At 49.6% G+C, this 27,112-nt stretch overlaps 2 protein-coding genes across 2 annotated transcripts; both read left to right on the top strand.

The window, feature by feature from the left end:
* Positions 1-272: 272 nt before the first annotated feature.
* Positions 273-27,112, top strand: LOC121851614 (carcinoembryonic antigen-related cell adhesion molecule 5-like). The gene is made up of 10 exons (XM_042345661.1): positions 273-446; positions 1,716-2,000; positions 3,828-4,112; positions 6,310-6,600; positions 22,968-23,207; positions 23,542-23,856; positions 24,280-24,378; positions 25,431-25,486; positions 26,262-26,306; positions 26,982-27,112. The coding sequence occupies exons 2-10, from the start codon at positions 1,805-1,807 to the stop codon at positions 27,042-27,044; spliced, it is 1,590 nt and encodes a 529-aa protein (XP_042201595.1). The 5' UTR covers positions 273-446; positions 1,716-1,804; the 3' UTR covers positions 27,045-27,112.
* LOC103172937 (V-set and immunoglobulin domain-containing protein 10-like) lies at positions 7,189-11,949 on the top strand. Its single transcript, XM_042345662.1, has 6 exons — positions 7,189-7,372; positions 7,714-8,028; positions 8,518-8,616; positions 9,522-9,577; positions 9,904-9,948; positions 11,823-11,949. Exons 1-6 carry the CDS (start codon positions 7,192-7,194, stop codon positions 11,883-11,885), a joined length of 759 nt encoding a protein of 252 aa, XP_042201596.1. The 5' UTR covers positions 7,189-7,191; the 3' UTR covers positions 11,886-11,949.

Here is a 27,112-nt window from a genome sequence, read left to right as displayed (position 1 = left end):
AATCTGGGTCTGCTCACTTGCGAGACGAGTGCTCGAACAATAACTACAGGATTATTATTAATATTATTATTTTTATATTGTGAGATTACCTGGTGATTGACTGTTGTGTGTGTTATGTGTTACAGAGCAGGTGGGAGCTTTCAGTCTGACCGTCACTGAGAGTCACATAGAAGCCACAGCCGGACAATCTGTGTACTTCCTGGTAATGCCCAGTGAACAGGGAAATTTCAGTGTATCGTGGAAAGTCAACAGCATCTTAATCGTATCAGCACAGGGAACAACAGTGAATTACTCTCCAGACTACCAGGGTCGGGCTGAGCTTTACCGCAGCAATGCCACTCTACGTCTGGACACAGTGACTCCGACTGATTCCGGTTCGTACTCAGTGATTGTGTTTGAATTAAGCCACGGATCAGCCACAGCAGCTTTACAACTGCGTGTTCACAGTGAGTAAACAACAACTTGCATTTACACTGCGCCCCTCACGTGGGGTAGCGTCCGGGAAGGCTGGACAGGGAGGGGGGAGGTGATGGTAAACCCAATCAAAAAGGAAGGATATTAGGTGGGATTTGAAGGTGGGGAACGAGAGGGGGAGACGGAGGGATTGACAGGGAGAGAGTGACAGAGTTTCAGGGCGTAACAGCTGAAAATACAGCCACCGATGATGGAGCGGAGGGGCCGAGGGGCAAACAGGAGGGTGTGATGGCCCCCGGACCGATTTCATTTCATTCAGTTCAGTGTGGTCCAACAGGCGGTACCTGGGCTGTCAGCTGCCCGGAGGTGATTTTGTGCGGCCGGCGACCATTTGCAATGTTCCAACTTCCCCAACCACCCCTCCCTCCCTCCCTCTCTCCCTGGTGAACGTCCTCACAGGGCAGCGGCAGGAGCCGGCGTTTGGGAGAATGCAGCGAGCAGAGCCTTTACTGCAGGAAGGCAAACAAATCTCTTACCAACTGCGCCCTTGGGCTCCTGCCACTGCAGATTGGGAGAGACAGATTGCGAGAGAGAGAGGGGAGAGAGAGAGGGGGAAAGAGAGGGAAAGGGAGAGGAGGGGAGAGAGAGGGGCGGGAGAGAAGGGGGAGGGGGAAATAGAAGGGGGAGAGAGTGGGAAAGAGAGGGCAAGAGACGGGGAGAAGTGGGAGGGGGGAGAGGGGATGAGAGAGTGGGGTTGGGGAGTGAGTGGGGGGGGAGAGAGGAGGAGAGAGAGGAGTAGAGACACACTTGCTCTGCCTTCCTGATAGACTGCAGTAAAGGCTCTGCTCACTGGGTCTTCCCAACCATCAGCTCCTGCCGCAGCCCAGGGAGGGGGGGAGGGAGGGAGGAGAGGAAGCGAAGTGGAAATGGCCTCAGGTTGGATGTGGTCTGTGGACCTTTGTCAAATAGGGTAATCCGTCCCACGGCAGCCACCCTGCTTCAGAGCATCGGTGAGAGCAGGGTGGGCCAACTGGTGGCCCACGGGCCGCATCCGGCCCCCGGGCCCATTTCATTTCATTCATTAAGCCAATAAACCTGGACTGTGAGCTCCCAAAGTGGGGCTTTAAACCATAACATTGTGCTACCAAATGAGCCAGACTGAGACCTGAATAAACAGTGAATCATAACAAACAGCGTCAGAAATAAAGTGTAGGGTTCAGCAAAGTGACTCTGAACAGGTCTGTGTCAGTGAAGTGAATCTGAACAAGTTTCTGAATGAAATGAAATGCGTTATCTTACAGCTCCGGTGTCCAATGTGAGCATCAGCCTGAGTCCAGACAAGGAGATATTTATCGAGAACAAAGACACAGTGGCACTAAGATGTACAGCGATGGGATCGTTCCCCACCTATTCCTGGGCACTGGATGGACACCCGTTACCTGTAACCCCACGTTACACACTGTCTGCAGATAATAGCACTCTGACAATCAGCCCCGTACACAGGAACGACAGTGGAGGGTTTATCTGCACGGCCAGTCACCTGGTGGGCAGTGACAGCAGCAAACCGGTGGCCCTAACCATACAAGGTGAGTTGGACCAATACAAACAAAAGGCAATACTGCAGATGCTGGAAATCTGAAAGAAAAACAGACGTCGCTGGGAACACTCAGCAGGTCAGGCGGCATCTATGGAGAGAGGAAACGGGTCAACGTTTCAGGTCCACGACCCTTCGTTCTGACATTCTGATGAAGGGTCGTGGACCCAAAATGCTGACTCACTTTCCTCTCTCCATAGATGCTGCCTGACCGGCTGAGTGTTCCCAGCGACATCTGCTTTTGGACCAATGGAAATGTGCGCCCTTGTCATGCGGAGCCCACTCCAATATTATATTATTAGTACAATCTACGATATTATATTAATACAATCTACAATATTATATTATTAATACAATAATAATACAAGAGTCTCAACGACGTGATAAGGCGCTATATCAAATACGAGTATTGTCATTATTATTATTAGAAACCCGGTACAAATAATAATGTACTTTCCGGCCCACGGGCCTCACTGACGTCACTGTGGGGCGCTCGGCTCAGGACATGCAAATGGGCTTCACTTGGATTCACCGCTGTTGTGATTGTTTGCGTCTGTGTGTGAGTGTGTGTGTCTCTCTCTCTTTGTGAGTGTGTCTCTGTGTCCGTGTGTGAATGAGTGTGTGTGTGTGTCTCCCTATATGCATTTGTGAGCTATGTGTGTCTCTGTGTGACTGTGTATCTCTGTTTGTGAGTGTCGTTGTGTGTCTGTGTCTCCGTCTGTTTGTGAATGTCCCCTTGTGTGTCTCTCTATGTGTTTGTGAGTGTCTCTCTGTGTCTGTGAGTGCGTCTCAATCTATGGGATATGCTCCCAATGTAAAAGGCGCTATACAAATGTGTGTGTTGCTCTCTGTGTCTGTGTGTGTGTCTCTCGCTGAGTCTCTGAGTGTGTGTGTCTCTCTGTGAGAGTGTGTGTCTCTCTGTGTTTCTGTATGTGCGTCTCTCTGTGAGTGTGTGACTCTCCCTGTGTGTGTTTGTGTGTGTGTGTGTGCGTCTCTTTCTCCCCCACCCCCGCAAAAAAGACACCCAGTCCTTGATAAAGAAGCAATTATATTTTTCCCCAACAATGTAATATTTCTTATTTCCTCGTGTTCAGTTTTTATCAATAAAGTGAAAACATGTTCATCAATATCCCCGATCAACTTCCCGCCATTTTCTGCAAAATTTGTCAAAAATGCCCAAATCCCCCACAACTTTTACTTTTCTTGGCCCAGATTGTTGAGCGCATAACTACTGGTGTAACAATACTACTAACTACAGAACTGCATACTATGTACGGAGACCTGTAGCTCAGGGGTTAGAGCACTGGCCTCGCAAGTGAGAGGGTTTGATTCCTGGCGAAACAATGCGCAGGTTTCCTACTGCACACGTCTCTGTTTAACAGCAGTCAGTAGGAACCCAGTTGTTAGTCCATTGGCGGATCAGTTTTCTGGGGGCAATAATTACTTCAAAAAAATAAAATAATAATAATAATTTGGTCACTCAATCGACAACTGTTTCTGGGGATGTCGCTGGGCTCAATTGACAGCCGCGTTTCACCCACAAGTTACACAGTATATTCTGTGAAGTGCTTTCAGATGTCTCGAAGATATGATAAGTCGCTGTATCCAATGCAAGGATTAATATTATAACAACAACAGCTTACATTGATATAGCCCCCCTCACGCAGGATAGCGTCCCAGAGCACTTGATGTCTGAATTAAGGGGGAAAAATAATAACACAAACAGTGTTGGAAATGCAATGCAGTGTTAGTAAAGTGAATCAGAACAGCTTTGTGTTAAGCTTTGTGTCTGAATGAAATAAAACACTTTATCTTACAGCCCTGGTGTCCAATGTGAGCATCAGCCTGAGTCCAGACAAGGAGATATTTATCGAGAATGAAGACACAGCGACACTGAGATGTACAGCGATGGGATCGTTCCCCACCTATTCCTGGGCACTGGGTGGACACCCGTTACCTGTAACCCCACGTTACACACTGTCTGCAGATAATAGCACTCTGACAATCAGCCCCGTACACAGGAGCGACAGTGGAGGGTTTATCTGCACGGCCAGTAACCCGGTGAACAGTGACAGCAGCAAACCAGTGAAGCTGGTGATAACTTGTGAGTATATTTGCTGTGGTGTTAAAACCAGATCAACGTGAGCTGAACAGGACAGTGCAGTTGGCCCACGTATATCCCTACTTGTTCCAGCCTGGCTCAGCTCTCTATAAGTCAGAAGGTTGTGGCCTCACCTCAGTACTTGGAACTCATGTAGTCCAGACTGAAGCTCCAATGCAATGCTGGAATATTCTACATTGGGGTTTGATGCTGTGAATAGAGGAACAAACAGTGGGGTCCTGTAGTGGTTGGAGCCCTCACCTCGCAAGTGAGAGGACTTTGGTTTGATTCCCACCAATCGACTAATAACCGGGTTCCTAATTACTGCTCAGTAAACAGAGGGTGTGTTTGGGAGTAGGGAAACTTGGCCGACATTTTTGCTCTATCAATAATATAATAATCCTTGCATTTGATACAGTGCTTTTCACGTCTTCTGGACGACTGAAACGCTTCACAGAATATACTGTAAAGTGAATTGACTATATTTGTGGGTGAAATGTGGCAGACAGTTGCGCACAGCGACATCCCCACAAACAGCCATAGATTGAAGTAACCAATTTATTATTGTTTTTTTTTCTTGAGGGATTATTATCAGGCGTGTGGAGTGAGGAAAGTTGCCCAAGCATTCACCCCCTGCTGGGAATCGAACCCAAGACTCTCACTTGCTCGAAACACTGAGCTACAGGACTCCACTATTGTTATTATCATTGAAGAGCCGTTGTTTGGATGAGACGTTAAACTATCTGTCTGTTCAGGTTAAAGATCTCATCACCATTTGAGTATCAATCGGCCACTTGACTGTAGAGGGCCCCACAGACAAACCTAATCTCCTCACTAGACTGCAACACACACACCTGAGCCCGAGAGGGAGTTTAGGGACCAGGAGCAGGAACCCCGACTCGCTTTAAACTCCATGACCCAAAGTCAGCCTCACGTGACCTGAGCTGCAATAACAGTAATGATAATCACAATAATAATGATCATAGTCATGATCATCAGAATAATAATCATTCTTGCACTTGATATATCGCCTTATCAAGCGAGAGGACCTGGGTTTGATTCCCGGGCGGGTCAGGACGACACCTAACGCAACTTTCCTTACTCCACCCACACACCCCACATTCACCCCCACACACACTATTGTTTGCCTAACAGTAAGCGGGAACCCTTGTTAGTCGATTGCCGGATCACTTTTCCAGAGGTATTAACACATCCAAAAAACGTGCCTTACCTCGTCTCAAATCGCTTCACAGAATATATTGTAAAGTGAATTCACTGTATATTTTATGTGTGAAACGCGCAGCCAATTGCGCTCAGGAGGGACCCACAAAAGGCCAGAACAACAGCAACAACATCAACAAAATTACATTTATAGAGCGCCTTTCACGTCAGGAAAACGTTCCAAAGTGCTGAACAGTCAGGTGTCGGGGCCCGAGCATGTGGGAGGGGTGGGGGAGGGGTGAGGGAAGGCAGAGAGGTGGGAGGGAGACCAAAAGCACGATAAAGAAGAGGGTCTTGAGACCGGCCTTGAAGGAGACCAGGGAGGAAGCGAGGCCAAGGGACCGTGGGATGGAGTTCCAGAGTGTGGGGCAGAGAAGCTGAAAGCCCGGCCAGCGATGGGCCGGGTAGGAGACATGGAGCAGCCGGAGCCCACTGAACGGAGGACGCGGGCAGGTTGGTAGGGAGTCAGCAGGTCAGAGAGATAGGAGGGGGCAAGGCCATGGATGGCCTTAAAGGTGAGGACAAGCATCTGGTATTCCATCCTCTGAGGGATGGGGAGCCAGTGGAGTCGGCGAGGGTGGGAGTGATGGGGTCACGGAGCCGGGTGCACGAGAGTACACGAGCTGCAGAGTTTTGGATGATCTGCAGTTTCTGAAGGGAAGAGTTGGGAAGGCCGATGAGGAGGGAGTTCACGTAATCAAACCTTGAGGTGATGAATGCGTGGGTGAAGGCTTCGGAAGCCTGATGGCTGAGACAGTGGCGGAGTCTGGCAATATTGCGGAGGTGGCGGAGTCTGGCAATATTGCGGAGGTGGCGGTAGGCAGTGCTGTCATGGCGCGGATGTGGGGGAGAAAGGACAGTTCAGGGTCAAACAAGATTCCCAGGTTCCTGTGATACATGTAAAAAGGCTGTTTCTCTCACACTATCATCTGCCATCCATTTATCTATCTATGTCATAGTTTAATGCTTTTTCTTTCAGATGGCCCTGATCCACCCACAGTTGAAGTGATCGGGCTGGAGCTATGTGACAGCTTCTTCCCAGGACAGTACTGTGGGAAGGAGGGAGATTTAGTGACACTCAACTGTCAGACGAAATGTTTCCCAGAGTGTAACTACACGTGGACACATAACACCGCGGTCATTGCCGGCAACACCTCACAGCTGCCTATAGAGAGCCTCACGTTCCAAAGCAGCGGGGATTACACTTGCAATGTGGAGAGCGATTACACCACGATTAGCCGCACGGAGAAGGTTTCAATCCTCGTGTACAGTGAGTTAGATCTCAGTCAAAGTTGGCACTGTCTAAATAACAACACATGGCATTTACACAGTGGCTTTCACGTCAGGAGGATGTCCCAAGGCGCTGGACAGTCAGGGACCCACACCTGAGCTGGGGGTTGCTATCAGGAGGGTTGGAGGGCAGGGAGATGGGTGTAGGAGGGTGACGAAGGCACAGTAGATCGCACAGGTTTGAAGAAGGCGAGGGAGAGGGCGAGGCGGAGCGGTTATGGGAGTTTCATAGGATGGGGCAAATTAGGGCAGAACGCCGATGATGGAGTGGGCCGGGAAGGGACATGGAGTAGGTTGGAGCCTAATGAGCGGAGGGAGTGGACAGCTTGGTCAGGGGTTAGGAGGTCACAGAGGAAGGGAGGGAGAAGTGAGGCCATTGAGGGCTTTGATAGTTGAGGATCAGGATCTTGAACAGTATCCTCTGAGGGATGGGGAGCCAGTGGAGCCGGGCGAGGGTGGGGACAACTCAAGGTGGAGCCAATAACTGGACTGTTTGTCTTTGCCTTGTTCAAGGGACTCCCACACAGCAGATCACATGCGGAGCAGCGGATAAAGGAACAGCAGTGGGTTGATGTGCTCCTGGGCTGGTGGGGTGCCAGACACTGTCCTTCAGCTGAAGGTCGGACAGACGATTGTCAATGGGACAAACGAGGGGAATGTCACCATCACAAAGGATCAGCTCAGCTCCCGAGAGATCTTCACATGTGTTGGACGCCATGTTGTCTCTGACAGTCAATGCTCTATAGTCATTGGTGAGGACTTGAGGGCTGAACAGCAGCGACAATAACAAATTACACTTGTATAGCACCCTTCACGTCGCAAACACGTCCCGGGACGCTGCATAGTCTGGGTTTTTGGACCTGAGCTGGGAGTTGGGGTCAGGAGGGGTGGAGGGCAGGGGGTGGTGGTGGTTGGGGGTGGGAGGGTGGCTGAAGGTGCGGTTGGTCGAAGAGGAAGGTCTTTAGATGGGATTTAAGATGTCTCGATGGCGTGATAAGGCGCTGTATCAAACGGGAGGATTATTATTATTCCTACTGACTGTTGGGGTGACTGTGTTGCTGTTTTGCTGAACGCCGTCTGTGCTGTTATACAGATAAACCCCAGAGAGCGTCAGGGTCTGAGCCTCAGGTGGAAGTGGGGAAGGAGGCAGATGTGACCTTAGACGTGTCACTGACAGACACAGTGCGGGTGTCAGACCCTGGCCTGCTGCCCGCACACTTTACATGGTCGAAGGAAGACAACTCCATCACTGGCTCTGACGGCAAGTTCAACATCACCTCAGGACTAACCTTCTCTAAACTGCTCATCAGTAAATTCCAGGCAACCGATCAGGGCACATATCAATGCCATGTCACTAACGCAATGGGAGAGAACCTCTTCCAATTTGACGTGACTTTGAAAGGCGGAGGTAAGTTATGATATGTTGACACACACACAGACACACACACAGACACACACACTTACACAGTCACAGACACACACAAACTCACAGACAGACATATACACCCCACCGCAGACAACACCCACAGACACACACACACACACACACGCAGACACACATAGACACACATACACACACAGATGTGCACCTCTGTTTATCAGCAGTAGGTAGGAACCCGCTGTTAGTCAATTGACGGTTCACTTTCTGGGGGTCATAATCCCTCCAAAAAAACAAAGAATCTGGTCAATCAATCCACAACTGTTTGTGGGTCACCGCTGTGCGCAATTGGCTGCTGTGTTCCGCCGACAAAATACAGTTACGACACTTTACAACGACGTGATAAGGCGCTGTATCAAATGCGAGGATTGATATGATGTTCATGAGGTCTGTGCTGTGGTCTCTATGTTACGAGAGTATAATCTAATAGAGAGACAGTGAAGGTGTTTCTCTCCGCAGTGAATGTGGCCCTGATAGTGGGGACAATAGTGGGGGCTGTGGCTGTGGTGGTCATTGCAACACTCGCTGTGGTGTACGTTTACAGGAAACGTAAGGAAGGTGAGGCCGTATATACACAGGAAAACCTTTCACCTTCATGTTCTGTTGTTTATATACCAGCCCAGACCCCCCTCAGCCACTCACCCTCTCACTGTCCTCTCTCTCTGTCAGTCTCTACCCCTCCGTCTCACTCTCTTTCACTATCAGTCTCTCCCCCTCCATCTCTCTCTGTCAGTCTCTACCCCTCCGTCTCTCTCTATCTGTCTCTACCCCCTCCGTCTCACTCTCTCTCACTCCCAGTCTCTCCCCCTTCATGTCTCTCTATCAGTCTCTTCCCTTCTGTCTCACACTCCCTCTATTAGTCTCTATCCACCTCCGTCACAAACTCAAATCAGTCTCTACCCTCTCCGTCTCACTCTTCCTCCATCAGTCTCTCCCCCTCTATCTCTCTCTCTCTCTCTCTCTCTCTCTCTCTCTCTCTCTCTCTCTCTATCAGTCTCTCCCACTCCATTTCACCATCTCCTTTCTATCAGCCTCTATCCCCCCCTCTCTATCACCCTCCATCTCACTCTCTATCAGTCTCTATCCATCCATCTCCACCATTCTCTTTCAATCGCTCCCTCTTTGTCTTTCTGTCAGGCTCTAACCCTATCTCTCGCTACCAATCTCTCTCTCTCTCTCTCTTTCTCTCTCTCTCTGTCTCTCTATCAGTCCCTCCTTCTCCGTTTCTCTCCAAGTTCACCGGTTCAGCAAATGTACAAACTCTTGTAGATTTTCAAGATTTTCTACGATTTCAAGATCCTCTCACTCGTTTTCAAACCCCTTCATGCCCTGGCACCTCCCTACCTCTCTGACCTGCTCACCCCCCACCGCCCCCACACCGGCCTCCTATTTGTCCCTCGTTCCCTCCATCCCACCATCAGAGGCTGTGCCTTTGAATAAACAAGTTGTTGTTTATTTTCCAGCCAAAACACAGCAAGAGACAGAGGGTGAACCACACTACGAGACCATTGATGTCAGAGTAAGTCCTGTGCAGTCCTGTAGCTCAGTGGTTAGAGTCCTCGCCTCTCAAGCGAAAGGATCCGGTTTTGTTTCCCGGACAGAGCAAAACCTTAGGCAATTGGCTCCTCTTTGACACGACTCAAAGACGTGATAAGGCACTATATCAAATGCAACAATTATTATTATTACGAAACAACAGTCAATTCTCTTTACCGTGTATCTTGTGAAGCACTTTGAGACGTTTTGAAGACGTGATAAGCTGCCTTGTGAAATGCAATGGTTATTATTATTTATTGCTAACGACATTGCTAATGAGTAGCTAAACTGTGTTTGTTTATATTTTAGGCTTCCTCTGCCAATGTCTCCCAGAAGGATTCAGGCCCTTACATGGTGAGGAAACAAATGGCTGACACGGACAGTGTGTCAGCCCGGCTCAGTCTCTTGCTGTCCCACCTCTGTCCTTTATGACCCTCAACTGTCCTTCATCCCCTCATCCATACCATGTCCTGCTATGCCTTCCTCCACTATATTGCCCGGCTCCGCCACTGTCTCTCACCACAGGCCACCGAGGCCCTCATCCATGTGTTCACCACATACAGGCTTGACTTTGCCCACTCCCTGCTTGTCGGCCTTCCCAACGCCTCCCTCTACAAACTGCAGATCATCCAGAACTAACTCTGCAGCTCTGTCCTCTCCCACCCCAGGCTCTGCCCCCCATCAGCCCCACCCTCCCCAACTCCACTGCTTCCCATCACACACAGCATACAGACATGGAGTTAACTCCCACATGTATGCGGATGACACCCAACTCTACCTTTCCTCCTCTACTCTCAACTCCACGACCCCCGATGTCCTGACAGCTGTCTGTCCGACATCGAGTCCTGGACGAGAGACAACTTTCTTCAGCTCAACGTGTGCAAAACCGAGGCCCTCCTGATTGGCTCACGTCAGCGCCTCCGCACCTCAGGCACTGACAGCATCAGCATCGAAGGCCGCACTCTCCACCTCTCAAAGCCATCAGGAACCTCGGGGTTTTGTTCGACCCTGAGCTGTCCTTTCTCCCTCACATCCGCACCACAACTAGCACCGCCTTCCATCACCTCCGGAACATCGCCAGACTACGAAACCCTGGTTCACGCCTATGTCACCTCAAGGCTAGACTACGGGAACTCTCTCCTCGCCGGCCTTCCCGCCACCTCCCTCCACACTGCAGGTCATTCAGAACTCTGCAGCTCGTGTACTGTCCCGCACCAGACACCGCGACCACATCACTCCCACCCTCGCCCTCGCCCTCGCCCTCGCCCTCGCTCGCCTCCACTGCTCCCCATCCCCCAGAGGATTGATTTCAAGATCCTCATCCTCACCTACAAGGCCATCCACGGCCTCGCTCCCTCCTACCTCTCCAACCTACTATCCCCCTACCTACCTGCCCGTACCCTCCGTTCCTCTGGCTCCGGTCTGCTCCACGTCCCCCGCCCAACCGCCCTACCATCGGAGGTCGGGCCTTCAGCCTCTCAGCCCCCAGGCTCTGGAACTCTATCCCCCAGTGCCTTCGCCGCTTCCTCCCTCTCCTCCTTCAAGGCCGGTCTCAAAACCTTTCTCTTTGACCGAGCCTTCAGATCCCCTCTCGACTCTCTTCCCCCTCCTCGCTCCCTCCCTTCCCTTCCCTCACCCTGACCATTTCCCCCCTCCTTGCTCCCTCCCTTCCCTCCCCTCACCCTGACCATTTCCCCCCTGCTCGGGTCATGACCCAACTGTGCAGCGCCTTGGGACGTCCTCCTGACGTGAAAGGCGCTTTATAAATGGAATCTTGTTGTTGTTGTTGTTGTTCAAGATCCTGGTCCTCACCTTCAAAGCCCTCCATGGCTTTGCTCCCCACTACCTCTGTGACCTCCTAACCCCTAACAACCTGTCCTCTCCCTCTGCTCAGTGGGCTCCGACCTGCTTCACATCCCCTGCCTCACCTGCCCCACCATCGGTCAGGCCTTCAGTTACTCTGCCCCACCCTCTGGAACTCCATCCCACAATCCCTCGGTTTCACTCACTCCCTCACCTCCTTGAAGGCCTGTCTCAAGACTTTTCTCTTCAACCTGGTCACCCTCCTACCCCCTCCCTCCCCACCCTCCATCCCTTCCTGATCCCAACCCACAGCTCAGATCCAAATCCCTGACTCTCCAGGTCCTTGGGACGTCCTCCTGATGTGAAAGGTTCAGTGTAAAATGTTGTTGTTAGTAATGGTCTGTCTGATCTGCATTGTGTTTCAGAACCTTGGAAAGCACCAGAAAGATATTTATCACAATTTACGTCGTAATGGCACCAGGAAGTAGATAGCTGTGACAACGTAGATCGATTTCAAGATCCTTTCAATCATCTACAAATCCCTTCAGGCTCCGGCACCTCCCTACCTCTCTCTCCGACCTGCTGACCCCCCCAACCCACTAGCCGCTGCCTCCTCTCGGCTGCCTCTGGCCTCCTGCGTGTCCCTCGTGCCCTCTGATCCATCATGGGGGGTCGTATTGTCAGACTTTGTGGAGTTCTCTCCCCCGATCACTCCGCCTTTCCCCCTTTCCTCCCCTCTCCTATCCTTCCCCCTCTTTTAGATCACGACTGAAAATCTTTCTCTTTGACCATGCTCACGGTCACCTTCTGCCTGTCTCTCCCCTCCACCTGGCTCTGCGTCAGGCTCCACCACTCCGAGACGCTACCCTCGTAAAGGGCGCTGTGTAAATACAAGTTGTTGTTGTTGTGACTTATCGGCTCACTGAGAAGTTAATGTTATTTATCAGGAGTTCAGTATTCAGGGTGAAACGTAGGGCAAGTTTCCTTACTCCACACACACATACGCAGACACAGACTCACACACACATACTCACAGAAACGCACACACACAGACATACACACACACACAGACATGCACACACAGACAAACACACACACACGCGAGCGCGCGCCTCTGTTTACCAAGCAGAATGTAGGACCTCACTTGTTAGTCAACAGCCAATTAATTGCACAGAGGTGTCCCACAAATAGTGGATTGAAGTGACCAATTTATCTTTTTTGCAAGAATTACTATTATTACTATTTCTACTATTATTAGTTAGAGACCTGAGTTTGATTCCCGGCCGGGCGAGGCCTTAGACAAGTTTCCTTACTCCACACCCTGATAATAATCCCTCAAAAAAACAATAATAAATTGGTCATTTCAATCCACGACTGTTTGTGGGACACTGCTGTGCGTAATTGGCCTCCGCATTTCCCCCACAAATTTATGCAGTCGATTCACTATTCTGTGAAGCGCTTTGAGACGTCCAGAAGATGTAAGGATTATTATTATTGTTGTTATTACCATTATTATCCCAGCCAGCTGCAGGCAAGGTACAGGAATCTGAGGCCACGAGCCAGCTTTATGAGTGAGCTAATCTTACAATGGCTTTCACTTCCACATGAAATCACTGCTTCAAAACAACTGAAACCTTTGAGCTGTTCAGCAATTAACTCCAGACATTCCTAACTCACAGGTCACTGAGCTCCGGGTGGTTTACCTGTCAGGGGTTTTATCGTTGGAGTCCTGCAGCTCAGTGGTTACAGCACTCGCCTCACAAGCGAGAGGACCTTTGTTGGATTCCTGGGCGCGTCGGGGCATAATGTCCTTATTTCACACGCACACGCCTCTGTTTACACTGCAGTAAGTAAGAATACGGTTGTTAGTCGACTGGTGGATTGCTTTTCTGGGGGTAATAATCCTTACAAAAAAAATAATATATTGGCTACTTCTACCCACGACTATCTTTGGGACACTGCTGTGCGCAATTGGCTCCCGCGTTTCGCCCACAAATATACAGTCAATTCACTTCACAGTATATTCTGTGAAGAGCTCTGAGATCCCAAAGACGTGTTACGGCGCTATATCAAATGCAAGGATTATTATTATTGTTGTAGAATCACAGAATCTTACAACACAGGCGGAGGCCATTCGGCCCATCGTGTCTGTGCCGGTTCTTTGAAAGAGCTGCCCAATCAGTCCCACTCCCCCGCTCCTACCCCGTATCTCTGCATATTTTCCTTTTCAAGTCCCTGTCCAATTCGCTTTTGAAAGCTACTATGGAATCTGATTTCATAAGCCTTTCCGGCAGTGCGTTCCAGACCATGACAAATCGCTGCGTAAATGTCCCCTCGTCTCCCCTCTGGTTCTTTTCCCAATTATATTAAATCTATGTTCTCCCGTTACTGACCCACACACCAGTTGAAACAGTTTCTCCCTATTTACTCTATCAAACCCCTCATCATTTTGAACACCTATATTAGATCTCCCCTATCCTCCTCTTGCTCTAAGGAGAACAATCTGAGCTTCTCTCGTCTCTCCACATTTCTCTCTTGTTATCTTGTTCTGGTAATAAAATTCCTTTGGTTTGACCGCAATAATTCCATCTTGTGTCAGAGGTTAGGAGTGTGGTGGGGTGCACACTAACCCTGACAGTCACTACGCAGTCACTGAACACACAGTCACTACACTTTACAGTAGCATATCCTGCTAAGCTCTTTGAGCCACTTCAATGACATGATAATTGGTTGCCATGTTTTGGCTACAAAATACACAGTCACTCCACTCTACAGTCTGTTCTATGAATGAGATGTCACGACGACATGATAAGGCGCGATATCAAATGCAATGATTATTATGTTCATGTCAGGAGGACGTCCCAAGGCGCTGGACAGTCAGAGGTTTATACCCAGGATGGGGGTTGGGATCAGGAAGGGTAGAGGACGGGGAGGGGGAAGGTAGGACAGTGACCAAAGATGTGATGGTCGAAGAGGAAGGTGTTGAAACTGGCCTTGAAGGAGGCGATGGAGGGGGTGGAGAGGCTGAAGGCCCGACAGCCAATCGGTGGGAGATGTGAAGCCGGCCGGAGGCTACTGAGTGGAGAGAGTGGACAGGTTGGGAGGGGGTGAGTTAGGAGTTCACAGAGGTGGGGGGGAGTGAGGCCATGGAGGGCTTTAAAGGTGAGGACCAGGAGCTTGAACTGTACCCTCTCAGTGATGGGGAGTCAGTGGAGTCGAACGAAGATGGGGGTGATGGGGTAACGAAACATGACCCTGAACACATCCCTAAACAGTCACTGAACACATCACAAAACACACACTAAACTTGTGTCTCAGTGAGTATCTTGTGGAGTCCCTGTAGCTCAGGGGTTAGAGCGCTCGCCTCGCAAGCGAACGGATCTGGGTTCGATTCCAAGGTGTGTCAGGGCAAAACCTTAAGCAAGTTTCCTTACCCCACACACACACACTTTTTACTCGCGTCCCTGTTTACCAGCAGTCAGTAGGAACCCGTTCGTCAGTCGATTGGCGGAATGCGTTTCTGGGGGTAATAATAACTTCAAAAAAATAACAATAATGTGGTCACTCAATCCACAACTGTTTGTGGAGACGTCGCTGTGTGCAATTGGCTGCCATGTTTCAGCCGCCAAAACACACAGTCACTCCACTTTACAGCGTATCCTATGAAGCGCTTTGAGGCATCTCGAAGATGTGATAAGGCACCGTATCAAATGCAGGATTATTAAAAAAAAAGTTAACTATTGGGTCATATAGTTTGTGGAACATTGCTGTGCGCAATTAGCTGCTGCGTTTCGCCACAAACACACAGTCACTACAATTCACAGTGTATTCTGTGAAGCGCTTTGAAAAGTCTCAAAGACGTGATAACGCACTGCGTCAAACGCAAGGATTATTATAATATTAAAAATAGTGAGGGCGTAAAGTGTGTCTTACAGGAAGCAAAACTATTCATCTCATAAATTAACATATTAATTCCTGACAAAGTGAAAGTGCACCGGGTGCCATTAGAGCCAGTGTCAGGGTCCCCTACAGTAACAGTAATGATTAACAGCAGACTCTGCCCTGCGTTCAGGTGACAGCCCATATTCAGTTTGTCTCTGTCTCTCTCCCTAACGTGTATATGTGGTGGTTTCCAGCCGCGAGGATGTTGGTGGCTGCTCTGCTCATTCTGGTCACTAATTTGGGTGAGTTACTGGTAACAACATAAGCAAAGGTCCATCTCGTTCATCTCCACCGTCCTGGCAGTCGCTACACATGTCGTGTCCCAAACTATATACTGTGTGTCTGTGTGTGTGTGTCTATATACTGTATCCTGAGATATTATTTTCTTGCAGAAATCTATCCAATTTGATCTTGAAATAAATGACATTTTCTGCTTCCGCCGTCTGTCTCCTTCGGGATCCGTTTCCCACTCTCTCACTGAGGTCGTGTTTCCACAGAATTGTTCTGAATTGTGGAGTCCTGTAGCTCAGTGGTTGGAGCACTCGCCTCGCAAGTGAGAGTCCTGGGTTTGATTCCCGGGCGGCACAGGGCGAGAGGTTGGGCAAGTTTCCTTACTCCACACACACGCGCCTCTATTTACCGAACAATAAGTAGGAACCACTTGTTGGTCGATTGGCAGATCGCTTCTCTGGGGATAATAATCCTTCAAAATAAAAAAAGGTCACTCAATCCACGGCTCTTTGTGGGACTGTTGTGCACAATTGGCTGCCAAGTTTCACCCACAAAATATACAATAATTCAATTTACAGTACACCCGTGAAGCGCTTTCAGACGTCTCAAAGACGTGATAAGGCACTATATGAAATGCAAGATATTATATACTATTAATAATCATTCCATTTATACAGTGTGCACTGTAGTGCCCGCAAACAGTCATGGTTTGAGTCATCAATTTATTACTTTTTTGAAGGAATTGTTATCCCGAAAAGCCTCTAATCGGTTAACAACCGGGTTCCTACTTACTGCGAAGAAACAGAGGCGTGTGTGTGAAGTAAGGAAACTGCCCAACGTTTCGCCCTTCCGCCCGGGGATCAAATCTGGGTCTCCTCACTTGCGAGACGATGTTGAACAATAACTGCAGGATTATTATTAATATTATTATTTTTATATTGTGAGATTCCTGGAGATTGACTGTTGTGTGTGTTGTGTTACAGAGCAGGTGGGAGCTTTCAGTCTGACCGTCACTGAGAGTCACATAGAAGCCACAGCCGGACAATCTGTGTACTTCCTGGTAATGCCCAGTGAACAGGGAAGTTTTACTATAACATGGACAGTCAACACCAGCTCCACAATCGCAGCAGCACAGGGAACAACAGTGAAGTACTATGGAGACTACCAGGGTCGGGCTGAGCTTTACCCCAACAATGCCACTCTACGTCTGGACACAGTGACTCCGGCTGATTCCGGTTCGTACTCAGTGACTGTGTTTGAATTAAACCACGGATCAGCTCACAGCAGCTTTACAACTGCGTGTTCACAGTGAGTAAACAAACAACAAACTTACATTTACACCACATCCCTCACGTGGGGTAGCGTCCGAGAGCACTTGATAGGGCAGAATCTGACCCGAGCCGGTGGAGAGGAGAGGGGGAGGTGACGGTAAACCAATCAAAAAGGAAGGATATTAGGTGGGATTTGAAGGTGGGGAACGAGAGGGGGAGACGGAGGGATTGACAGGGAGAGAGTGACAGACTTTCAGGGCGTAACAGCTGAAAATACAGCCACCGATGATGGAGCGGAAGGGGCCGAGGGGCAAACAGGAGGGTGTGATGGCCCCCGGACCAATTTCATTTCATTCATTCAGCTCAGTGTGGTCCAACAGGCGGTACATGGGCTGTCAGCTGCCCGGAGGTGATTTTGTGCGGCCGGCGACCATTTGCAATGTTCCAACTTCCACTCCCCCACCCCTCCCTCCCTCCCTGGTGAACGTCCTCACAGGGCAGTGGCAGGAGCCGTTTGGGAGAATCCGAGCGAGCAGAGCCTTTACTGCAGTCTGTCAGGAAGGCAAATGAGTCTCTTACCAACTGTGTCCTTGGGCTCCTACCACTGCAGATTGGGAGAGAGATTGGGAGAGAGAGGGGGAGAGAGAGAGGAGAAGAGGGAGGCATGAAAGATAAGGGGAGAGAGGGGAAGGGAGAGGGGAGAGAGGGGGGGGGAGAGAAGGGGAGGGAGAGGGGAAATAGAAGGGGGAGAGAGTGGGAAAGAGAGGCAAGGTCGGGAAGAGTGAGAGGGGAGAGAGGGAATGAGAGAGTGGGGTTGGGGAGTGGGTGGTGGGGGAGAGAGGAGGAGAGAGAGAGGAGCAGAGACACACTTGCTCTGCCTTCCTGATAGACTGCAGTAAAGGGCCCATTTCATCTCATTCATTAAGCCAATAAACCTGGACTGTGAGCTCCCAGAGTGTGACTTTAAACCATAAAATTGTGCTACCAAATGAGCCAGACTGAGACCTGAATAAACAGTGAATCATAACAAACAGCGTCAGAAATAAAGTGTAGGGTTCAGCAAAGTGACTCTGAACAGTCTGTGTCAGTGAAGTGAATTGAACAAGTTTCTGAATGAAATGAAATGCGTTATCTTACAGCTCCGGTGTCCAATGTGAGCATCAGCCTGAGTCCAGACAAGGAGATATTTATCGAGAATAAAGACACAGTGACACTAAGATGTACAGCGATGGGATCGTTCCCCACCTATTCCTGGGCACTGGATGGAAACCCGTTACCTGTAACCCCACGTTACACACTGTCTGCAGATAATAGCACTCTGACAATCAGCCCCGTACACAGGAGCGACAGTGGAGGGTTTATCTGCACGGCCAGTACCTGGTGGGCAGTGACAGCAGTAAACCAGTGAAGCTGGTGATAACTTGTGAGTATATTTGCTGTTGTGTTAAAACCAGATCAACGTGAGCTGAACAGGACAGTGCAGTTGGCCCACGTATATCCCTACTTGTTCCAGCCTGGCTCAGCTCTCTATAAGTCAGAAGGTTGTGGCCTCACGTCAGTACTTGGAACTCATGTAGTCCAGACTGAAGCGCCAATGCAATGCTGGAATATTCTACATTGGGGTTTGATGCTGTGAATAGAGAAACAAACAGTGGGGTCCTGTCGTGGTTGGAGCCCTCACCTCGCAAGTGAGAGACTTTGGTTTGATTCCACCAATCGACTAATAACCGGGTTCCTAATTACTGCTCAGTAAACAGACGGTGTGTTTGGGAGGAGGGAAACTTGGCCGACGTTTTTCTCTATCAATAATATAATAATCCTTGCATTTGATACAGCGCTTTTCACGTCTTCAAGACGACTGAAACGCTTCACAGAATACACTGTAAAGTGAATTGACTGTATATGTTATGAGCAAAACGCAGCAGCCAATTGCACACAGCAGCGAACCACAAACAGTCAGAGGTCTGTGATACATGTAAAAAGACTGTTTCTCTCACACTATCATCTGCCATCCATTTATCTATCTATGTCATAGTTTAATGCTTTTTCTTTCAGATGGCCCTGATCCACTCACCTTTATTGTGAGTGGGCAGGTGATATGTGACAGTTTGGTCCCAGGACAGTACTGTGGGAAGGAGGGAGATTTGATGACCCTCAACTGTCAGACGAAATGTTTCCCAGAGTGTAACTACAGGTGGACACATAACACCACAGTCATTGCCGGCAACACCTCACAGCTGCCTATAGAGAGCCTCACGTTCAACAACAGCGGGGATTACACTTGCAATGTGAAGAATGATTACACCACGATTAGCCGCACGGAGAAGGTTTCAATCCTCGTGTACAGTGAGTTAGATCTCAGTCAAAAATGTCATGGTGTAAACAATACATGACATTTACACAGTGGTTTTCACGTCAGGAGGACAGTCAGGGATCTGCACCCGAGCTGTGGATTGGGATCAGGAGGGGTGGAGGGTGGGGAGGGTCGGGATAGGAGGATGACTGAAGGCATGGTCGGTCGAAGAGGAGGGCCTTGAGATAGGTCTTTAAGATGGCCTTGGGTATAGGGAGCACAATTTCCACGTCTGCAGCCTTGGCAAATTCCAAGTTTGGAGCCTGGGCAGGACTGGGGTACAGAGTTTAGTGTGTGTGAGATCAGGAGCCACACACATGATACTAGGCTGGAAAAGTAGTAAATAGTGAGGAGGTTAGTAACAGACTGCAAGAGGACATAGACAGACTGGTAACATGGGCAGACATGATGAAGTTTAATGTGGAGAAGTGCAAAGTGATGTATTTTGGGACGATATACTGTAAAGTGAATTGCCGGTCTATTTTGTGGGCGAAACTCTGCAGCCAATTGCACACAGCAGTGTCCCACAAACAGTCGTGGATTGGGGCAGAGAGGCTGAAGGCCCAACCGCTGATGGTGGGGCAGGTGGGCGGGGGCATGAAGCAGGCCGGAGCCCGCTGAGCAGAGGGAGCGGAGGTAAGGAAGAGGAGTGAGGTTGTAGAGGACATTCAAGGTGAGGACCAGGATCTTGAACTGAAGCAGAACAGCTTTGTGTTAAGTAAAGTAAATCCGGATGAAATGAAACACTTTATCTTACAGCTCTGCTGTCCAATGTGAGCATCAGCCTGAGTCCAGACAAGGAGATATTTATCGAGAATAAAACACAACGACATTGAGGTGTACAAGCGATGGGATTGTTCCCCACCTATTCCTGGGCACTGGTGGACACCCGTTACCTGTAACCCCACGTTACACACTGTCTGCAGCTAATAGCACTCTGACAATCAGCCCCGTACACAGGAACGACAGTGGAGGGTTTATCTGCACGCCAGTAACCCGGTGAACAGTGACAGCAGCAAACCAGTGAAGCTGGTGATAACTTGTGAGTATATTTGCTGTGTGTGTTAAAACCAGATCAACGTGAGCTGAACAGGACAGTGCAGTTGGCCCACGTATATCCCTACTTGTTCCAGCCTGGCTCAGCTCTCTATAAGCAGAAGGTTGTGGGTTCAAGCCTCACGTCAGTACTTGGAACTCATATAGTCCTTCCTCCACTCATAGAAACACACATAGACATGGCTCTGCTGACCTGCAGTAAGTGGGAACCTACTTGTCAGTTCATTGCCGGATCACTTTCTGGAGGTAATAACCACTCCATAAAATGTCAACCAATTGCACACAGCAGTGTCCCACAAACAGTTGGGGATTCAGGGACCAATTCATTAATATTATTTTTGAAGGAATTTTTACCCTCGGAAAAGCGATCCATCAGTCGACTAACAACTGGGTCCCCACACACTGCGAGGTAAACAGAGGCGTGCGGAGTAAGGAAACTTGCCCAATGTTTTGCCCTATAAATAATATAATAAACCTTTCATTTGATGCCGCGCTCTTTACGTCTTTGAGAATCTCAAAATGCTTCACAGAATATATTGTAAAGTGAATTGACTGTATATTTGTGGGTGAAACACAATTGCACACAGCGTCGTCCCAAAACAGCCGTGGATTGAAGTGACCAATTTACTATTAGTTTCTTTCTGGAGGGTTTATTATCAGGCGTGTGGAGTAAGGAAACTTGCCCAAGCATTCGCACCCTGATGGGAATTGAATTCAACTTCACTTACGAGGCAAATGCTCTAACCACTGAGCAACAGGACTCCACTATTGTTATTATCATTAAAGAGCCGCTGTTTGGATGAGACGTTAAACTATCTGCCTGTTCAGGTTAAAGATCCCATCACTATCTGAGTGTCAATCGGCCACTTGACTGTAGAGGGCCCCACAGACAAACCTAATCTCCCCACCAGACTGCAACACCCACACTTGAGCCCGAGAGGGAGTTTAGGACCAGGAGCAGGAACCCGACTCGCTTTAAACTCCATGACCCAAAGTCAGCCTCACGTGACCTGAGCTGCCAATAACAGTAAAGATAATAACAATAATAATGATCATAGTCATGATCATCAGAATAATAATTCATTCTTGCACTTGATATATCGCCTTTATCAAGCGGAGAGGACCTGAGTTTGATTCCCGCGCAGGTCAGGACGAAAGCTTAGGCAGGTACATTACTCCACCCAACACTCGCCCCACCCCCACCCCCCCACACACATACACCCCACTGTTAGCAGCGCCAATGTCTTGGGACGTCCTCCCGACGTTAAGGACGCCCTATAAATGTAATATTATTGTTGTTGTATTTTGTTGTTACCTAACAGTAAGCGGGAACCCTTGTTAGTCGATTGCCAGATCACTTTTCCGAATGTATTAACCCCTCCAAAAAAAACACCTCCTCACGTCTCAAATCACTTCACAGGAATATACTGTAAAGTGAAATTGACTGTATATTTTATGGATGAAAACACAACAACAACAACAGGATTACATTTGTATAGCGTGTTTCACATCGGGAGGATGTCCCAAGGCACTGGACAGTGACAGCATTTCAGACCCGAGCTGGAGTCACGGGGGGAGAAGGGAGGGGCGGGGAAGGGGATGGCCGATGGCATGGTCGAAGAGGAGGGTCTTGAGGCGTGACTTGAAGGAGGCTAAGGAGGGCGTGAAGCGGAATGACTGGGGGATAGGATTCCAGAGGTTGGGGGCAGAGTGGCTGAAGCTCTCCCGCCAATGGTGGGGTGGGTGGGTCGGGGGACGGCAGCCAATTGCGCACAGGAGGGACCCACAAACAGTCGGAGGTCTGTGATACATGTAAAAAGGCTGTTTCTCTCACACTATCATCTGCCACCCATTTATCTATCTATGTCATCACTTAATGTTTTTCTTTCAGATGGCCCTGATCCACCCACAGTATATATGAGTGGGCAGGTGATATGTGACAGTTTGGTCCCAGGACAGTACTGTGGGAAGGAGGGAGATTTAGTGACGCTCAACTGTCAGACGAAATGTTTCCCAGAGTGTAACTACAGGTGGACACATAACACCACAGTCATTGCCGGCAACACCTCACAGCTGCCTATAGAGAGCCTCACGTTCAACAACAGCGGGGATTACACTTGCAATGTGAAGAATGATTACACCACGATTAGCCACACGGAGAAGGTTTCAATCCTCGTGTACAGTGAGTTAGATCTCAGTCAAAATTGGCACTGTCTAAATAACAACACATGGCATTTACACAGTGGCTTTCACGTCAGGAGGATGTCTCAAGGCGCTGGACAGTCAGGGACCCACATCTGAGCTGGGGTTGCTATCAGGAGGGTTGGAGGGCAGGGAGATGGGTGTAGGAGGGTGACCGAAGGCACGGTCTGTCGAAGAGGAGGATCTTGAGATAGGTTTCGAAGGAGGTGAGGGAGGCGTGGCAGAGGGATTGTGGGAGTTTCAGAGGGTGGGTCAGAGAGGCTGAAGGGGATGGGCGGGCGGGGAACATGGAGCAGGCCGGAGCCCGCTAAGCAGAGGGAGCGGACCGGTTGGTCAGGGATTAGGAGGTCACAGAGGTAGGGAGGGAGGAGTGAGGCCATGGAGGGCTTTAAAGCTGAGCACCAGGATCTTGAACAGTATCCTCTGAGGGATGGGGAGCCAGTGGAGCCGGGCGAGGGTGGGGACAACTCAAGGTGGAGCCAATAACTGGACTGTTTGTCTTTGCCTTGTTCAAGGGGCTCCCACACAGCAGATCACATGCGGAGCAGCAGATAAAGGAACAGCATTGGTGTTGATGTGCTCCTGGGCTGGTGGGGTGCCAGACTCTGTCCTTCAGCTGAAGGTCGGACAGACGATTGTCAATGCGACAAACGAGGGGAATGTCACCATCACAAAGGATCAGCTCAGCTCCCGAGAGATCTTCACATGTGTTGGACGCCATGTTGTCTCTGACAGTCAATGCTCTATAGTTATTGGTGAGGACTTGAGGGCTGAACAGCAACAACGATGACAAATTACACTTGTATAGCGCCCTTCACGTCGCAAAGATGTTCCAGGACGCTGCACAGTCAGGGTTTTTGGACCTGAGCTGGGAGTGGGGCAGGAGGGGTGGGACAGGGGGGTGGGTTTTGGGGTGGGAGGGTGGCTGAATGTGCGGTTGGTCGAAGAGGAAGGTCTTTAGATGGGATTTAAGATGTCTCGATGGCGTGATAAGGCGCTGTATCAAACAGGAGGATTATTATTATTCCTACTGACTGTTGGGGTGACTGTGTTGCTGTTTTGCTGAACACTGTCTGTGCTGTTACACAGATAAACCCCAGAGAGCGTCAGGGTCTGAGCCTCAGGTGGAAGTGGGGAAGGAGGCAGATGTGACCTTAGACGTGTCACTGACAGACACAGTGCGGGTGTCAGACCCTGGCCTGCTGCCCGCACACTTTACATGGTCGAAGGAAGACAACTCCATCACTGGCTCTGACGACAAGTTCAACATCACCTCAGGACTAACCTTCTCTAAACTGCTCATCAGTAAATTCCAGGCAACCGATCAGGGCACATATCAATGCCGTGTCACTAACGCAATGGGAGAGAACTTCTTCCAATTTGACGTGACTTTGAAAGGCGGAGGTAAGTTATGATATTTTGACACACACACAGACACACACCCACAGACACACACACACACACACACACACACACACGCAGACACACATAGACACACATACACACACAGATGTGCACCTCTGTTTATCAGCAGAAGGTAGGAACCCGCTGTTAGTCAATTGACGGTTCACTTTCTGGGGTCATAATCCCTCCAAAAAAACAAAAAATCTGGTCAATCAATCCACGACTGTTTGTGGGTCACCGCTGTGCGCAATTGGCTGCTGTGTTCCGCCCACAAAATACACAGTTACTACACTTTACAACAACGTGATAAGGCGCTGTATCAAATGCGAGGATTGCTATGATTTACATGAGGTCTGTGCTGTGGTCTCTGTGTTACGAGAGTATAATCTAATAGAGAGACAGTGAAGGTGTTTCTCTCCGCAGTGAATGTGGCCCTGATAGTGGGGACAATAGTGGGGGCTGTGGCTGTGGTGGTCATTGCAACACTCGCTGTGGTGTACGTTTACAGGAAACGTAAGGAAGGTGAGGCCGTATATACACAGGAAAACCTTTCACCTTCATGTTCTGTTGTTTATATACCAGTCCAGACCCCCTCAGCCACTCACCCTCTCACTGTCCTCTCTCTCTGCCAGTCTCTACCCCTCCGTCTCTCTCTATCTGTCTCTAGCCCCTCCATCTCACTCTCTTTCACTATCAGTCTCTCCCACTTTGTCTCTCTCTCTATCAGCCTCTCCCCCTCCATTTCACCCTCTCTTTTCTATCAGTCTCTACCCCTTCTCTCTGTCACCCTCCATCACTCTCAGTCTCTCCCTCTCCATTTCACCCACTCTTTTCTATCAGTTTCTACCCCTCTCTCTCTATCACCCTCCATCTCACTCTCTGTCAGTCTCTATCCATCCATCTCCCCCTCTCGCTATCAATCACTCCTCCTCCGTCTCACTCTCTCTCACTTTCAGTCTCTCCCTCTTTATCTCACTCTGTCAGTCTCTTCCCCTCTGTCTCACACTCCCTCTATTAGTCTCTATCCACCTCCATCACAAACTCAATCAGTCTCTACCCTCTCCGTCTCACTCTTCCTCCATCAGTCTCTCCCCCTCCATCTTTCTCTCTCTCTCTATCAGTCTCTCCCACTCCATTTCACCCTCTCCTTTCTATCAGCCTCTACCCCTGTCTCTCTATCACCCTCCATCTCACTCTCTATCAGTCTCTATCCATCCATCTCCCCCTCTCTCTTTCAATCGCTCCCTCTTTGTCTTTCTGTCAGGCTTTAACCCTATCTCTCACTACCAATCTCTCTCTCTCTCTCTGTCTCTCTATCAGTGCCTCCTTCTCCGTTTCTCTCCAAGTTCACCGGTTCAGCAAATGTACAAACTCTTGTATATTTTCAAGATTTTCTACGATTTCAAGATCCTCTCACTCGTTTTCAAACCCCTTCATGCCCTGGCACCTCCCTACCTCTCCGACCTGCTCACCCCCCACCGCCCCCACACCGGCCTCCTATTTGTCCCTCGTTCCCTCCATCCCACCATCAGAGGCTGTGCCTTTGAATAAACAAGTTGTTGTTTATTTTCCAGCCAAAACACAGCAAGAGACAGAGGGTGAACCATACTACGAGACCATTGATGTCAGAGTAAGTGCTGTGCAGTCCTGTAGCTCAGTGGTTAGAGCCCTCGCCTCTCAAGCGAGAGGATCCGGTTTTGTTTCCCGGACAGGGCAAAACCTTAGGCAATTGACTCCCCTTTGATACGACTCAAAGACGTGATAAGGCACTGTATCAAATGCAACGATTATTATTATTTTTGAAACCACACAGTCACTACTCTTTACCGTGTATCAAGATTTCAAGATCCTCATCCTCACCTACAAGGCCATTCACGGCCTTGCTCCCTCCTACCTCTCCAACCTACTATCCCCCTACCTACCTGCCCGTACCCTCCGTTCCTCTGGCTCCGGTCTGCTCCACGTCCCCCGCCCCAATCGCCCTACCATCGGTGGTCGGGCCTTCAGCCTCTCAGCCCCAGGCTCTGGAACTCTATCCCCCAGTGCCTTCGCCGCTTCCTCCCTTTCCTCCTTCAAGGCCGGTCTCAAAACCTTTCTCTTTGACCGAGCCTTCAGCTCCCCTCTCGACTCTCTTCCCCCTCCTCGCTCCCTCCCTTCCCTCCCCTTACCCTGACCATTTCCCCCCTGCTCGGGTCATGACCCAACTGTGCAGCGCTTGGGACGTCCTCCTGACGTGAAAGGCGCTTTATAAATGGAATCTTGTTGTTGTTGTTGTTGTATCCTGTGAAGCGCTTTGAGATGTTATGAAGACGTGATAAGGCACTGTATGAAATGCAATGGTTATTATTATTTACTGCTAACGACATTGCTAATGAATAGCTAAACTGTGTTTGGTTATATTTTAGGCTTCCTCTGCCAATGTCTCCCAGAAGGATTCAGGCCCTTACATGGTGAGGAAACAAATGGCTGACACGGACAGTGTGTCAGCCCGGCTCAGTCTCTTGCTGTCCCAACTCTGTCCTTTACGACCCTAAACTGTCCTTCATCCCCTCATCCGTGCCATGACCTGATATGCCTTCCCCACCTCCGCCATATTGCCCGGCTTCGCCACTGTCTCTCACCGCAGGCCACCGAGGCCCTCATCCATGTGTTCACCACAAACAGGCTTGACTTTGCCCCCTCCCTGCTTGTCGGCCTCCCCAACGCCTCCCTCTACAAACTGCAGATCATCCAGAACTAACTCTGCAGCTCCCCATACCCCCTAACAACCTGTCCGCTCTCTCTGCTCAGCGGGCTCCGGCCTGCTTCACATCCCCCGCCTCACCTGCCCCACCATCGGTTGGGCCTTCAGTTACTCTGCCCCACCCTCTGGAACTCCATCCCACAGTCCCTCCATCCCACCCCATCACTCCCTCACCTCCTTCAAGGCCTGTCACAAGACTTTCCTCTTCAACCTGGTCACCTTCCTAACCCCTACCTCGCCACCATCCACCCCGTCCTGATCCCAACCCACAGCTCAGATCCAAATCCCTGACTGTCCAGGTCCTTGGGACGTCCTCCTGATGTGAAAGGTTCAGTGTAAAATGTTGTTAGTAATGGTCTGTCCGATCTGCATTGTGTTTCAGGACCTTGGAAAGCACCAAAAAGATATTTATCACAATTTACGTCGTAATGGCACCAGGAAGTAGATAGCTGTGACAACGTAGATCGATTTCAAGATCCTTTCAATCATCTACAAATCTCTTCAGGCTCTGGC

Source organism: Callorhinchus milii, unplaced genomic scaffold (genome assembly GCF_018977255.1).
Source record: "Callorhinchus milii isolate IMCB2004 unplaced genomic scaffold, IMCB_Cmil_1.0 Scaffold71, whole genome shotgun sequence".
In the NCBI taxonomy this organism is placed as follows: Eukaryota; Metazoa; Chordata; class Chondrichthyes; order Chimaeriformes; family Callorhinchidae; genus Callorhinchus; species Callorhinchus milii.
Note: the sequence above shows the minus strand (reverse complement) of the source record. Positions and strands in the feature narration are given on the sequence as shown.

Excerpts from the sequence above, each read along its gene's own strand:
- LOC121851614 (XM_042345661.1), top strand. The coding sequence starts at position 1,805 with ATGGGATCGTTCCCCACCTATTCCTGGGCACTGGATGGACACCCGTTA. Across the intron at positions 2,001-3,827 it reads GGTGGCCCTAACCATACAAG|CCCTGGTGTCCAATGTGAGC; the intron begins GTGAGTTGGACC and ends TTTATCTTACAG. Across the intron at positions 23,208-23,541 it reads TCAATGCTCTATAGTTATTG|ATAAACCCCAGAGAGCGTCA; the intron begins GTGAGGACTTGA and ends GCTGTTACACAG.
- LOC103172937 (XM_042345662.1), top strand. The coding sequence starts at position 7,192 with ATGTGCTCCTGGGCTGGTGGGGTGCCAGACACTGTCCTTCAGCTGAAG. Across the intron at positions 7,373-7,713 it reads TCAATGCTCTATAGTCATTG|ATAAACCCCAGAGAGCGTCA; the intron begins GTGAGGACTTGA and ends GCTGTTATACAG. Across the intron at positions 8,029-8,517 it reads CGTGACTTTGAAAGGCGGAG|TGAATGTGGCCCTGATAGTG; the intron begins GTAAGTTATGAT and ends TTCTCTCCGCAG.